Source organism: Chaetodon auriga, chromosome 18 (genome assembly GCF_051107435.1).
Source record: "Chaetodon auriga isolate fChaAug3 chromosome 18, fChaAug3.hap1, whole genome shotgun sequence".
In the NCBI taxonomy this organism is placed as follows: domain Eukaryota; kingdom Metazoa; phylum Chordata; class Actinopteri; order Chaetodontiformes; family Chaetodontidae; genus Chaetodon; species Chaetodon auriga.
Genome location: NC_135091.1, coordinates 8,059,696 through 8,074,395, shown reverse-complemented (window position 1 = coordinate 8,074,395; position 14,700 = coordinate 8,059,696). Strand labels below are relative to the sequence as shown.

The 14,700-nt window shown below is 41.8% G+C and overlaps 1 protein-coding gene across 2 annotated transcripts in view; it reads right to left on the bottom strand.

Annotated features, from left to right (window-relative positions):
* LOC143335969 (glutamate receptor ionotropic, kainate 2-like) overlaps positions 1-14,700 on the bottom strand; it is a 60,419-nt gene that overhangs the window by 22,192 nt on the left and 23,527 nt on the right. For both annotated transcript variants that reach the window (XM_076755704.1, XM_076755703.1), the window contains exons 5-6: positions 13,449-13,502; positions 11,233-11,406 (exon numbers count right to left, since the gene is read on the bottom strand). In XM_076755704.1, coding sequence (XP_076611819.1) covers positions 11,233-11,406; positions 13,449-13,502 — 228 coding nt within the window. The remainder of the gene's footprint in view (positions 1-11,232; positions 11,407-13,448; positions 13,503-14,700) is intronic.

Below are 14,700 nucleotides of genomic sequence, written 5' to 3'. Positions count from 1 at the left end.
TGTGTTTGCACTCTGACAACAAACTACTCCACCGAATTCGCCATCAGCCTCTTTGTTTGAATGATTTATGTCACTCTATTAGCTTCTCCTCTGACTTAACAACCATTCCTGGAAATATTTCCCCCATCTTTTAACTTTTGTTGGCTGTGATACATCAAATATTGTCTGGCTCAAGTGATTTACATGGCAAGGATCTTTCTCCAACTTGCCTTTGGAGCAGAACAATTCCTGAAAATCCCTTTGTGATGGAAACAAAAAGAGGCTGGCATCAAGTGGAAGACGGAGAGATCAAGGGGGGAGAAAAACGTGAAATGATGGCTCACAGCTCTGGCAGATTGCATTCAATTTAAGAACAATCCAAGAGCGATCTTGATATTTATTTCACAGCCAAGACTGGATCCCTTTGGGGTTTTTTTAAGTGCTTTAAGTGAAACCAATCTGGAACCCCTGGGGCACTCAGACAGAGAGGGGAAAGGGTTTCAAACAAAATGTCCAAAACTCTTGCTGCCTTGTCTTTCTCACCGCTCTCTGACTCTCTCTGTCTCACTCAAACACCCACATAACCATCTGAAATCACACGCTCCTCTTCTGTTTCAATTAAAGTACAAGTCCAGATCCCCCTTTTCCCTCATTTAATGACTCGCACTTTTCCACATCTTACACCTCCCTGTCTGGCTCTTGATGTCTTGCTTCACCTGTGCCTTTTCCCTCTCTCATAAGCATGATACGTGAGGAACATACAAACCTTAACACACACGCAGGAACCAATTAGCAAGATGTGTGTACACCACGAAGACAAACAGGAACACAGTCAGACATAGTGACAAACCTCAACTTGCAAACTTCCCAGAGGCATGCCTCATTTGTCATAGTTGCATGCAGTTTCCTCATTTAGAACAGGTGAACTGCAAACTCCACTGAGCAGCCTGCTGAGTGTATGTGTGTGTGTGTGTGTGTGTGTGTGTGTTTAAACAAATATATTCCTTTTCACTGCATCAGTATTCACACCATCTCTCCACCTGTGCATAATTCCATAATTCCTCTTATAATGTTGCACCCTGAAAGACGACATCTCTCCTTTCACCTCTCCACAATCAGTCATCCTCCTCCCAGAATTCCTCTAAACACACACACAAACACACACACACACACACACTACTACCCGTCTGGTGATGGACGTGTACTGCGGCTGCTTGTGTACAGTAGAACTCTACTGTTTATACATATCATATACATCTGATTAGCCCTAATGAGATTAGCACTGACCTGTTATTCACCATGCATCGCTGGGCTGCAGCTGCCAGGCACAGAGCAACAACACACACATGCACACATTTACACACGTACACTGAGACGCACGCGCACACATACACACACTGAGACACACGCGCAGACACACACCGGCAGCATTGCCATCAGCATTGGAGTCACAGTGTCAGCGGGAGAGAGAGAAGCTCATTGTTTTCTTGAAGCTGAAGTCACTCTGCCCTCAGATCACAGACGGACCCATGGGGTTTGATGATTTGATAGAAGAAGGAGGTAATTATTCATTTCATTCCATAGTTTATATGTATTTGTGCTGCTTCGCTGCACAGTCGGTGCAAGTATTTGAGTCATAATTTCTGCTGTCAGATAAATGACTGCATTTCTAAACTTTGTGATTTTTTTTTTTTTTTTTTTTAGCAATTAAATCTTCACTAGTCAAGTAGGGTTTTCTGTAAACAATGTGCCATGATTTAGAATTTCTGCTTTAATCGAGATACCCAATCTCACTCACCCTCCCACTGTGTGAGACACTGTGTTATCTATTTGTTTTATCTGTGAAGATAAAATACCCGTGAAGAGTAATGGACACTGATGGGAAATGTCTGCACCTAATTAGTGATGAATTTTAACTTCAGCAAGACCTACCGCCTCCTTAAGAGCAGCTGGTAGGTGAGCTCAGGGCATAACAAGAGAATTAGATGAGAAGATTAATACCACTCTCATTTCTGTCCAGTCAACATAAATCTGGATCCAGCGGACATTTAGCTTAGCTTAGCATAACAGCTGTTACGTTTCTGTTTTGTATTGATTAAACAAAACATAACATGATAATCAGTGAGCTTTAAAGGTGCTGGTGAGGCAGGTTTTGTTTGCTGTTTCAATCTTTATGCTAAGCTACTAAGCTAGCATCTCCTGGCTCCAGCTACATATTGAGCAGACAGGTATGAGCATGATATCAACAGTCTTATTGAGCTCTCAGTAAGAAAGCAAATCTGCACATTTCCCAAAAATGTTGAACTATTCTGTAAAACTTCCAGTAGCATTTCTCACGCCTCAAAATCATGTCAGTGTTATGTTTTTGCTCCTTTTAGTCTACTGTAGTAATTCAATCGTAATGTAAGATGTAACCATGCATTTCCCGGGCGATGCTAACTCAGTCAGTGCACAGAGAATTGTGCAAACCCTCACTTCCAGCACAAGAATGAAAAGACAACAGCTGAAAAACCCTGAAATGTGACATATGATTGATGGGGTATATTATGGTTGTTTCAGGCCTCCTAGCAGAGGAGGGAGTGCAGGCAGTGTCTTATCATTCTGGTGAGCACAAAACCCTCGGGTGACTGCAGCTCAGCCTAGTGCCATCTTTCTCCCTGTCCCCAACTTTTCCACTCTGTCTCTCTTCGACGCTTGCTTTCTGACCGCCTATGTTCTGCCCCAGTCCCTCCTCCCTTCACTTCCATCTCTTCATCCCTTTTATCCCTGTTGTCTTTCTTCCAGTGTCTTTCCTCTGCCTTGCTCTCTACAGTATTTCACTGAGCTGTGCGTGAGTGTTGCCCAGATTGTGGGTATATGCGGGGCTTTGCCAGTGCAGTCACTGTCATTTTTCCTCTTTTTCCTTTGTGCGTTGGAGGTTTAATCCCTTTCTCACATTGCATTTCCACATGCTGAGGCAACAGAGCAGGGTTGCTGCATCTTTTCAAAATGAGTTTTTTTTTTCTTTTTGTCACAGGGAAGTAAGACCAGCTTTTTCTGACAAGGACCCCTGGGTAACAGATCCATTGATGGTGCTGGATTTATGTGAAAGCACATTCATGGTTTTATTGTTGATTTAAGTGCACTTGAAAGGGAGATAAAGGACTACATTGCAGAGTTTTTGGTTTAAAAGAAAGGGTCCTGTGGGAGTCGTGAGAGAGTGAGCAGAACTCTGTTTGATGCACGTCTATATACATTGATTCAGTATTGATGTAGTATTATGAAAGCACCTCTGTCTTATCAAATACTGACAGATTGCATGCTGAAAAAACCCACTCTGACCTTATACTTTTACAAAGCCTGAGTGATGTCTCCTTGTTTGAATTATTTGTCTCAGCATTGTAACCTCATAGAATATTTGAACTTGGGAAAAAAATTCGGAAAGGGAGAGAGTTCAAACTATTTGTTGACATAGCTAAATGGGAGAAGCGGTTCAAACATGCACCGACTGCTCATGCTAACCACCTAGTCCCTCGTCTGATTGTTCCAAATAAACCTCTGGTGCTGCTGTCAGAAACACTTTCTTGTACACCTGAATTTGTATAATTGTGGGTGAAGGCAAAAGCATCCAGCAGAAAGTATTCATTTAATACACAACAAGATTAGTAGTCTATAGCCACACTTGCTGATCCGCATTTAGGAACAGCTGTGCTTTGAGCTAAATGCTAATGTCAGCATGCAAACTTATCACAGTGACACTGCTAACATGCTGAAATTTAAAATTTAGCAGGTAATGTTAACCATGCTCACCATTTTAGTTAAGCTTGTTAGCACACTGAGATTTGCTTATTAGCGCTTAGCACAAAGTTCAGCTGAGGCTGATGGGAATGCCAATAGTTTTGCTTGGTCATAAACCAAAATATAGGACAAATTCCAATTTTGACCTCCACCTAAATTAATTTTTCATGATGGGATTGCCAAAATTATTGTAGTTCATCATGACAATGCATTTGATTTTACTTAAAATGACAAATGTCAACCTCATGGTGGTGCTAGAGAAGAATTAGGGGACATTTCACTAGAAAACAAACCGATAGCTGTGGAAATATTTCAGTCTAGAACAAAGTGTTGCACAAACCGACTGACAGACCTCCATTGCCACCCCTTGAGCAACGATGCTAGCATTGCTAAAAATGCCACAGATTGTTGTTTTAACTGTGCACAAGAAACATGATACATGCCTAACTCTTTTATTAAATCTGACAAAAGAGGTTGTGAATGCTCTGAGCAGTCGTGTCCCACCAGACCCTTCAGGCAACAGCATGCTGTTGGCAGCACTGTCCACTTCAGAGTCCACCCTAATTAGCACCACGCTGCCTATCTGATTAAGTGGCTGTTTAACATGATGGCCTTTCCTCATATTTAATCAGCCTCCAGCTAGGTTTAGCTAAAGAGGCTAGTAGGTACCCACTCCACAGGTTTTTCCTCCCCTTAGATCATCAGCAACACTTTTCAAAATTTCCAGAGTAATAAAGATTTTATGATTGAAACCACTTAAGCCAAGATATGGGATGTGATTTAATGGTGGGTCACTTAAAAACTAGGTTTCATCAGTGACAACCACAAGTTAGAGCTGGACTGAGTGGAGGAAGGGAGGAGGCTTTGCTGGAGAGCTAAACAGTCCTGTGCATTTCCCCACCATCTGGACTCTGTGGCCAGAGAGAGGGAGAGAGAGGATGCAGGCAGTACAGAGGGAGTCAGCACTTGATTCATAGTGTAAACAACACAGGCAGTGTTAATTACATCTGGGTGGCTGCTAAACAGTGGGTATGTTGCAGGAGTCTCCTCAGGATAGCTGGGTAGGATGATGCTATCAATTTCAAAAATGGGCACTTCTAACGTCTTCTGTTTTTTTGCATGCTGATACTGTGTTAGCTGAGAATATGCATTAATATGAAATTTGCTGCACTAATAAACCCAGCATGTGCTCCTACTTGTTCTCCATTTGTACTTACAGGAGAGACGCTTTCTTCTATTTCTCTGCAGTTGCATTTGTCATCTCGTTTGTGTGCGTGTTCATACACAAAACATTTGAACAGTGCTCAGCATATTCAGGTCCTTTACATAAGCATGGCAACTGGTAAAAATACTCCATTGCATGTGAGGGCCCTGCATTTAAAATCACTCCTGTAAAAGCACAAAATGACACAGTAGTGAAAATACTCATTATGTAGAATGACCCCTATCAGATAGCTGTATTACTGGATTACTAGTACTTAACATTACCATGTAAGAAGCATTTAAATGTTGCAGATGGTCGATACTATATAACAAAGGTGTCATTTTTTATTTGGTCATTATATGTTTAAAATCTTAATCTGCACAAAAGCTACTAACTATAACTGTCAAAGAACTGTAGTTGAGTAAAAAGTACAATTTTCCACCTGAAATGTAGCGGAGTACAGTTATAAAGTACTGTGCTTAAGTAAATGTCCTGAATTCATTTTCACCACCACTGATGTTTTATTGTATATCTGCCTCCGTGTCTGTAACAGTGTGGACTGTATTCTTGTGCATGCATATTTCCATTTCAATGATTCATACTATATACTGTTACATTACAGTGATACAGTGCATGCTTGGATGTGTGTGTGTGTGGGTGGGCCGGGGTCTCAAAGGATGATAACTTGCAGAGAAATCCTGAGGCCAGCCAATATCCCTGAGCACAGGTGTGACCATGACACACATAGCTCCTGCTGCCTGCACCTGCCTCCAGGGCTGAACTGTATGATAATGATCTGATGATGGTTGTAGTCGCTGATTGCACAGGCTTTTATTGTCCTATATAACACCAGCAGGCGCCTGCTTGCATTACTGTTGAGGAATGTCTGGTGCTTATGTGCGTTGGGGGGTGCTACTGTATGAGAATGCTGTTAGGGAATCTGTTTTGCAGTGTTTTGCTGTTTTAACCCATTTGTACTGCACTGAATTCTCTTTTTTTCCTCTTTCATATTAGTGTGTTACCATGTTAACATGATAAATAAATGAGACATTTAAGTATAATGTGTTCGAGGTAGCAAAATCAAATGGAAAAAAGATAATATGTTCCTGTTTTTAAATTTCCCCTCGCCATCTCTCTCCCCACTGCCTGTTTTCACTCACAAAAGACTTCTATGGACCAAGGGAGCATTGGTGCTAATAATGTTGATGCTGTGCCAAGCCCAGCTGGTGGTGCCCGGCACAGGGCATCGAGTGTCTGCTCTCCACAGTTGCTGTCTTTAAAAGGCTCTCTCCTCTGCCAACTGGGATCAGAGCGAGGGAGATCACAGCGCTGTAATGGAAGCAACCAACCTGTGAACCTGCGCAGAGCTCAGTCTGTTCGCTCTGTCCGTTCTATATCGAATGCAACATCAAAGCATCGTGCTATTCTATGGAGCTGCAAAAGGTAGGTGTGTTATCAAAGCACTGGACGGCAAGTTGCAGGAGCACCTAATTAAAGCCTGACATATACTATGTTCATATATATATGTATATATATCTATATATGTGTCAGATAAATTAATGAACTGTGAGCTTTGTATATACTGTAGGATATTTTTCAGTTAAAAAAACAAAAAAACCCAGCTTACTAATTAGCTGACATATATATCGATACTAATACATGTGCGATAAGCTAAAATAGGCCGATTATATCAGTCACGCTGATGAATCGATTGGGCGCTGAGCCAAATGGAATCTGCTGCACAATACTACCATGTGGATATTTAATGTGAGCACTTCCAAACTACTGGAGAACTTAATTAAGCTGCAGGGTGAAAACTGAAGCCAGTTTTGAACAAATAAAATGAATCCCTAAATACTGAATCTAATTTCCAGTAAAGCTTATTTGTGCAGTGATTCATATCAGGCAAAATTACAGTGTGTGTCCTCTATTCAATACCATATTGACTGGGCAACACCAAATTTGGCTCAACGCCCACGCCGAGGAGGGCCCTCATTTGGTTGAAATGTTGTACGACTGAAGCTCGGTGGGAGAGGGGATTCATGTGTCGATATTCTCCTCCATTCTTATTCTATTGTCACATTCCAGGCAGCCATGTGCTCCTCAACAACAAACCCGCCGCAGAGGCTAAACACGAGCCAAGTCCTCCCCTCTGGAGGAGTCAGACATCTAATGTCTCTTGTGCTCAGTGTGCCTCACACTTACCTACAGGACGGTACAAACACATTCTTGCATGTAAACATGCACGGTTAAGCTTTCTAAGCAGAGTGTCGCTGCCACCTAACATGCTCCTCTCTTCTGTTGTTACCGAGTGGGTGGATCCTCCTCTATTCCCAGTTCTTGTTAATTCAGCAAGGTGTCTGTTCTCTCCCTGTCTCTCTCTCCCCCTGGACATTTCCCTGCAACACCGCAGGCTGTACACAGTAGTCTTAATTTGAGCTACCCTGTGAAAGTATATGTACATACAAGTATCCTTTTTAAAGGCGCAATCCTAAAATGAACAATCATCCACCACTAAAAAAAACATTACAGTAAAACCTGTTGATGGAATTTGTCTTTGTTGATCTGGTGATAACAGCAAGTGTGTTTTAATCATACAGGTCCCAGAGCTCAGTTCAAAATTAAATGTGTCTGCTAATGGGGACAGTAAACACACCTTAAGCGGCGTGCAACCAGTGTGTGTGTTTACAGATCATCCAAATGTCAGCATCATTGTTTCAACATAGACGTTCAGTGAAGAAACCCGCTGAACTCATGATCGAACGCTGTCTTTTGCATTATGTAAAATGCATGCTTGCTACGGCTTTTATCTCAAGAATAACACCCAGGGGCCAGTTTGACAAAAGCGATTTGCAAACGCTGCTTACATGCAGGATGGAAACGGTGGCAGCGTCCCATTTCACACATGCTTAGGCATGGGTCGCAGGTACAGTTTGCTTTGCTTTTAGTGTCAAAATGGTGCAGAATTTGTGAGATAGGACCCACTGTGTGCATGCATGAGGAGGCAGTTTCAGAATATTAATACAATGAATACCGTATTGTATCCCTATGTCTCACTGTTCCCCTCTTTTATCATTTGTATGCTACTAAAACTAGCTTTAATTGTGTAATACGATCAGTCAGACAGTGTTTAATGACAGTATAGTTTTTCAGGGGCGAAGAAAAAGGGCAATTTACGGTTCTGTGTCAGGGACAAATGCTGTGCTGTTGTTTTTTTTTAAATCATTGTCATTAGCAATTATTTGCAGTATCCAGGAGAAGTTTGCTGAGCGTGCATGTTCTTGTGCTGATTTAAAGTTAAGTTTCTTGCTCAGGGATATCTTAGCATTAGCTGCTGATGGAAAGGGAAAAAAATTAGTCGCATTTGCTCACATTAGATTTTCCTAACTAGCTTAGAAGTGTCTTAAATATCCTCATGTGTTTGTTGTGTTTCCAGTGCATTTAGCCTGTGTTACACTAACATGCTTTTCACTGTGTCCCATGTGAACTAGCCCCTTCATGTCATACATACAACCCAAACAACTGCTTTCTAACAATAAGCGAGTCATTAGCTATTACACCAAATGCGCTGATGACACTGGAGAACATCCAGCCCTCTGTTGTGGTAATTATAACCCACTGAAATGTGGCATAAATCAAAGGATGCAGATGTAGAAAATATCTGGCCCTAAAGCCTCAGTGAGGTATACAACTGGGGAACTGTTTTTTTTTTTTTTTTTTTCTCAATTAAATCCAAGCATATACTTAGCTCTGTGAATGGGGATTTAAAAGAATTCAAATTACAACGAAGCATTAAAACCAAATATCTCATTAGCCGCAGGCAATAATTATACGCAGACGGGACAAAATAATAATTATAGATGAGGCATGAAATATCTATCTATCTATCTATCTATGTATCTATCTATCTATCTATCTATCTATCTATCTATCTATCTATCTATCTATCTATCTATCTATCCATCCACACAAAGAGAGGAGGTTACGACAGCCTGAGCTTCAGATCACTCCAGGGATATGGTAAAAGAGTCGACACAAACAGACGAGATCCCCCACACTTGCACGTCCCCGCACAAATGAACTGGACTAATTAGCATCCCTCCTCTTATTATGCGTCCCTTCACGTCAGACATACCTCTGACAAACAGAGTAAGAGGCAGGGACAGAGTGTGTTTGTGGCTGTGAGCCTGCCCGGGCCAAGGAGGGACCTCTAATTATGCATCCTTCCCTGAGACAACACTCGGCCTCACCCAAGGCACAGAGTGTCACTGTGATTACACACCACCCCGCATTAATGCGAGCCTAGTGGCGTGAGAAAACACCGCATGCACCTCTTAACGCTCGTAACATCCCCCACCCTCATCTTCGCTGTCCATCACCCTCGTCCTCATCAACTCCCCACCATCTCACCTTCCCCTCCCCCCCCCCCCCCCCGCCCTCCCCCCTCTCTCATCTCAGTCAATCAATCCTTCATGAATTCACAAGGTGACACAGACGGCGTTGTCCTGGTAACCACCGCTACACAACTGTTGCCTGGTCACCGAGCACAAACAAGCCCAGAGCCCAGCAAGGCTTCAGCGCTGCAGAGAGAATGAGAAGAGGGTACGAGCGAGAGGGAATAAAAGGCTGCAGGGAGGGTCGGGGGTGGAAGGTCAAACACTGGCTGCCGCAGCCCTCCCTCACATTAATTTAACGACACCCTTCAAGGTGGCTTCTCAGCCAAGAGCATAAATGTCAGGCAAGTCTCCAAATTAATTAACACATTTGAAATAAAGAGAACGCAAGTATAATTTCAACCCATGCATTTCTAATGTAGAGACAGACTGTTTTTTTTAAAACTGTTGCTCCATTAAGCCTTTACTATGCCATTAAAATGACAATGTTTTCACAGTATATGCATGCCGCTGTCTTCATTCTCTCACTATAAGGAATCCTCTTAGGGTGGAACACTCTGAAGAATAAAATACATCAGAGCCGGGATTCATAAATAGAGCGCTCTAATGAAGCACTTTATCAAGCTTGTATGAGCCTCTGGACGTATTATTTATTATTTAAAGCAGGTTCTAGTCCAGTGAGATATGTCAATATGTACTATAGGATCTGACAAAATGATTCATGCAATGTAATTAATCAATTCAACATTCTCCACTAATATCCATTAATTTCCGGTGGAGGAAAAAAACACAAGTGATTTAACCTCTTTGTGTGTTGCGTGAATCTTTTCGCAAACGTAACTGCTTTGTTTGGGGAAATGGATGCACATGGTGTCATTTGAGGGAATTAAAAATGATAGTTCTACATTTACAGCGATGTCTACTCAGTATTTCTGGAGAGACTTTACAGTAAACTGCGGTGCGTTTCCAAGGCTTCCAAGGAAAGTTAAGAAGAAACACATGGGTTTCTTTGACTGCTTATGTGTTTCCATTTTGCATCGCATGTAAGCGCGGATTAAGGCTGTGACAGATACATGAATAGGCGCCATGCACCGCGTCTAATTCAAAAGGCTTGTCCTTAAGTCTTTGATGTAAAGACAGTTCTTTCATTACAGCGATTTCTGATACCCGATCTTAAATCTGCCAAGAAGAGAGAAAGGCTGGCTGAAGGAAGGAAAAAAAAGGGTGTTTGTCTGCAAGGAAGGTGTTGCGAGGGAGGTGGAGTAAATTGTCTGTTTACGACAACAAAGCCAAAGAGGGACCTTGAATGTCCATTCCCTTTTTCACTTTCAAATCACCTTATCCCATGCTTTTTGGAAGCCATCCTAAAAAACCAAGGCCATAATTTCCATCCAATTTGTTCCCTCTCTCTGCATGAGCACTGACAGATTGTCATATTTTGGCCTCGCTCCCGGAGGAGAGTTGTGAGAAGCAGGAGGGCAGATAAACGGCCATTACCATTCACACCGGCTCATTACTGAGCATTTAGACCCAGGAGCACCAGCCCAAAGGCTCAACACAGAGGGCGGTCAGCACCCACCCCAGGAGCCCTGCACAATGGAGGTTGTGATTGACAACTAGCGCTCATTCATTCTCATCTAAAACCATTGTGTATATCAAAATATTGATTTCTTTTCTTCCAATCTACAGTCACCAAGATCATTGTATATAAACATAAGTGCCTGCAGCAGAAAATCTTGAAAGGTGCTGTTCCGTTACGCATGGCTTCTATATTTGGTCATATGGTCGTACAGGGATGAAGTACAGTTATAAACATGTTTTTGCAAGCACAGCATAACGTATGCATTATGTAAGCAGCATATAAATATTTATGCGTACCGTCATGAATCCATCCAGCAGGCCTGAGTCCGGTTTGGGTGGGGCTTGTAGCCGCTCCATTGACCACTTCTCGATGATGGACGACACCTGAGAGTTTTCTGTGTTGAGGATGCGGAACCCCGTCATGTTGACTCCACTATAACGATACGGTTCCATGTCGAGGGCGAAAAGGTCCTGGATGCATAAAGATGACACGTTCAGATGTGTTTATGTGCAGAAATACTAAAAGAGGTGCAGCACATTAATTTGATTTCTGAGCTGCAAACTCAACTGTGATAAAACACATCACTGCTGGTGTTAATATTTTGTACCAAATTCATAAAAATCTGCATTTCATGGGCCGGAAATGGCTCAACATGCAATTGACTTTTAAATAATCATGAACCTTGCGAGGCTAATGCTGACTAAGAGTAAACTGTTAAGGACTTATTTGGGCCATGCAATTTATATGAAAAAGTCAAATTAATGCTTTCAAATCAAAGGTGGGTGATTGCTAGTTTTATTTATTTATGTTTGTCTACACAGGTACCCCACAGAAACTTTTACAAAGAGCCAAGACTGTGCTTCTAGTGATTCTGTGTTTTCAGTGTGGACACAGAGAGTTTGACTGCAGCTGCTCATGGCTGGTTAGCTCTGATTGACTCTTAGCTCTATGTGGCTGCTCCAGCTCCACTGAGAGGTGGTCAGTCTGTCACACTGTTGGTAAGTCACTCTGGTTGCTGTCACCTTACCTCCTACGTCACACACTACGCAGCTCTGAGGCCACACCCTCTACACTGATTGTCCATTGCAGTCCTGTGCTGCATCGTTTTAATATGGCGGAATGGAGGTCGTTAGCAGAATTTGGGTATGTAATTACCTTTTAATTTCCCTCATCTGTCCGCAATAGTTTAGAGTAGTCATTTGAATGACAGCTTTAGCAAAAGAAGAGCAGAAGAGTGCAGTTGAAGGTATTTCAGGGGTTGTTTTATCTCATGCAGAGGCAGTAGCCTTGATTAAGGCAAGGCTTTCAAGGTTACAGGCAGGCTTTTGGTGGACTGCCATCTATCATGTGGAAGTGAAAGGACGACCCAATTGTCCTGCATACAGCATGTCTGGCATCTCACCAGGCAGATGTCTCAGGGATGCAACAACACAGTTGATAGAGCAACAGCAGGTGATGGACGCAGAATAGGGGTGCCACGGTCAATGTTTGCTGTCCTATTCTGAAAGCAGCATGAATGGCTTAGCCCCAGCATACAGCAGCTTTGGCCAGCGCAGTGGCCTCCATCCCGCCAAACGCTGGCTGATGTTAAAGTAGGCATGTTTCCACCTCGACAAGCAGCAGCATGCCGATGAAACAGGCCTGTAATCACTATTCTCTTTCCTTTCCCAATGACATACCTGCTGTCACTCACTCCCCTTTCATCTAGCTGGGTTCTTATGTGGATGCACAAGGGATACTTATGTGTCCTGTGCACTGGTAAATGTCTGGTTTTCTCCAACCTTTCCTTCAGCCTTTCTCAGCATGCCATTTGTTTGTTATATAATGGACCAAATAGGTGACAGTCTCATTTGCTCAGGGCTGTTATCCGAGCTCTCAGTCTTGTTCTTGGGCCTCAGCGAAGATGTGCTGCTGTTCATCTGCAGCGTAGCAAGTAATCTTTGTAGTGTCTAGATCAAAGAACTTTGGAGAACTTCAATCGCTGCCAGAGTCAGAATAAAATATATCCAGCTGCTTTTGTTTCCTGCACCTGAGGTTATGGACCGCCAGGTGGGGTGAAAAGGTTGGTGAAGAATTTGGAAAATAAACCAGAAGAAGTTTCAGAACTGATGCTTTAAAATTCAAAGGGTGTATTTATAATCAGCTACGTGACAACAAGGTTTTCAAGAGCATCTACTTCTATCAGGCACAAATTCAGGTGGTAGCTCATGTTCAAAATGCTTTGCACAAAATGAAAATAATAGCATGTTTTTCTTCAACTGCCTCCTGGTTGAGTCACATTTAATTTTATTGTCAGAGAAGAAAAACTGCTATCAGACCACTCAGACAGATGGATGTATTTTTGCCTTGCAACAGGCAAAAATGTCTGAATGTTTGCACTGCAATGAAAAGAAAACCAATCAAACCACGCACATCACCAAGTGGATAGTGCTGTGCAAAAAATGTAATAAACAACATTGTACAATAATTGCATTTTGTCAACATAAAAAAGAAGAAATGGCAGCATACTCACCAGGGTAGTAAAAATATAATGGTAGTACTCTGTCATCATACCCATGGCCAGAGCCTACAAGAAGAAAAGAACAGTAACTAAAAATTAATAGCTCAAAGATTAATAGCTTGATGAGCCTTTTACTCTATCCATTCAGTTCTTCATTTAGCTTTTACCGAACCTTTATAGTCTGACACTGACATCTCTTCCCTGCCCAGGAAGGCAGCTGAGAAAAAAAAAGTTTCACATTAAAAGAGACCAAGGGCATGTCCACACCATTTTCAGCTGGATGGCCACGTGGGGCTGGTGATCAATGAAAGATATATAAATTATTATTGAAGAAAAAATGAGACAGGCATCATGTAATCTGCCCCTAACAGCCCAACAAAGCCCTGAACGAGACATTCATGTTAAATAAGAATAAAAGGAGTAGGCTAGACCAGCATCTTGCAAGAGCTCAAATGATACATCGAAAGCTTCTTTGCCTGTTTTGAAAAAGGATTTTTAAGTAGACATTTTTCACACAACATGTGTTGTTTGTACTGATGTGATTTTGTTTATTTCACAGCTACGTCTCGATGTGAAGAGGCAAAAAAAAAAGAAAGAAAAAAAGAAAAAAGAAAGAAAAAAAACATAAAAGGTTCCAATGTCCTTGTTATTTTCTGTGAGGACACTATTAGGACTCTTACAGGAAAGAAAACAGTTTTTTTGTGGCTATAATGAATACAAGGAAGCACTGCAGGAAGAGACACTGAATTGAGCTGTTGACATACAGTATGTGTTTCGTTGTGCCTACCAAGTATTCACCATCAATAAATAATCATTCTTGTTGCTTCCCATACACTCAAGGCTGTATAGAGAAACAAAGCAGTGCAATAGGCTTCGTGAAGACTTCAATTCAATAAGAACCCCCACCATCCTCATAAATAATGTGCCTCTGTTAAATGAATTTAACATGCCTGTGAGCAGAATTAGACTTTCTAATTAAAAAACCTTTATTGTCCAATGGAGAGCATCCATTATGACAGGTCCGTAGTAGAGATCTAATATTCAGCAGAGAGATTAAAGATGCACAGAGCAGAAAGTAGGTATTGGAATCATTTGCATCAGTGCTTAAAGAGAGAAAGAGTAATAAAGGAACACATATGAGCTTGTTGATTAATACATAGGATTGAACTATGAGTCTATTTACTAAACACTGACTCTGTGCTTCTATAAGGGGAAATTATATATGTTTTTATTTCAATTCAGGAAGTGCTACGATACATTTACT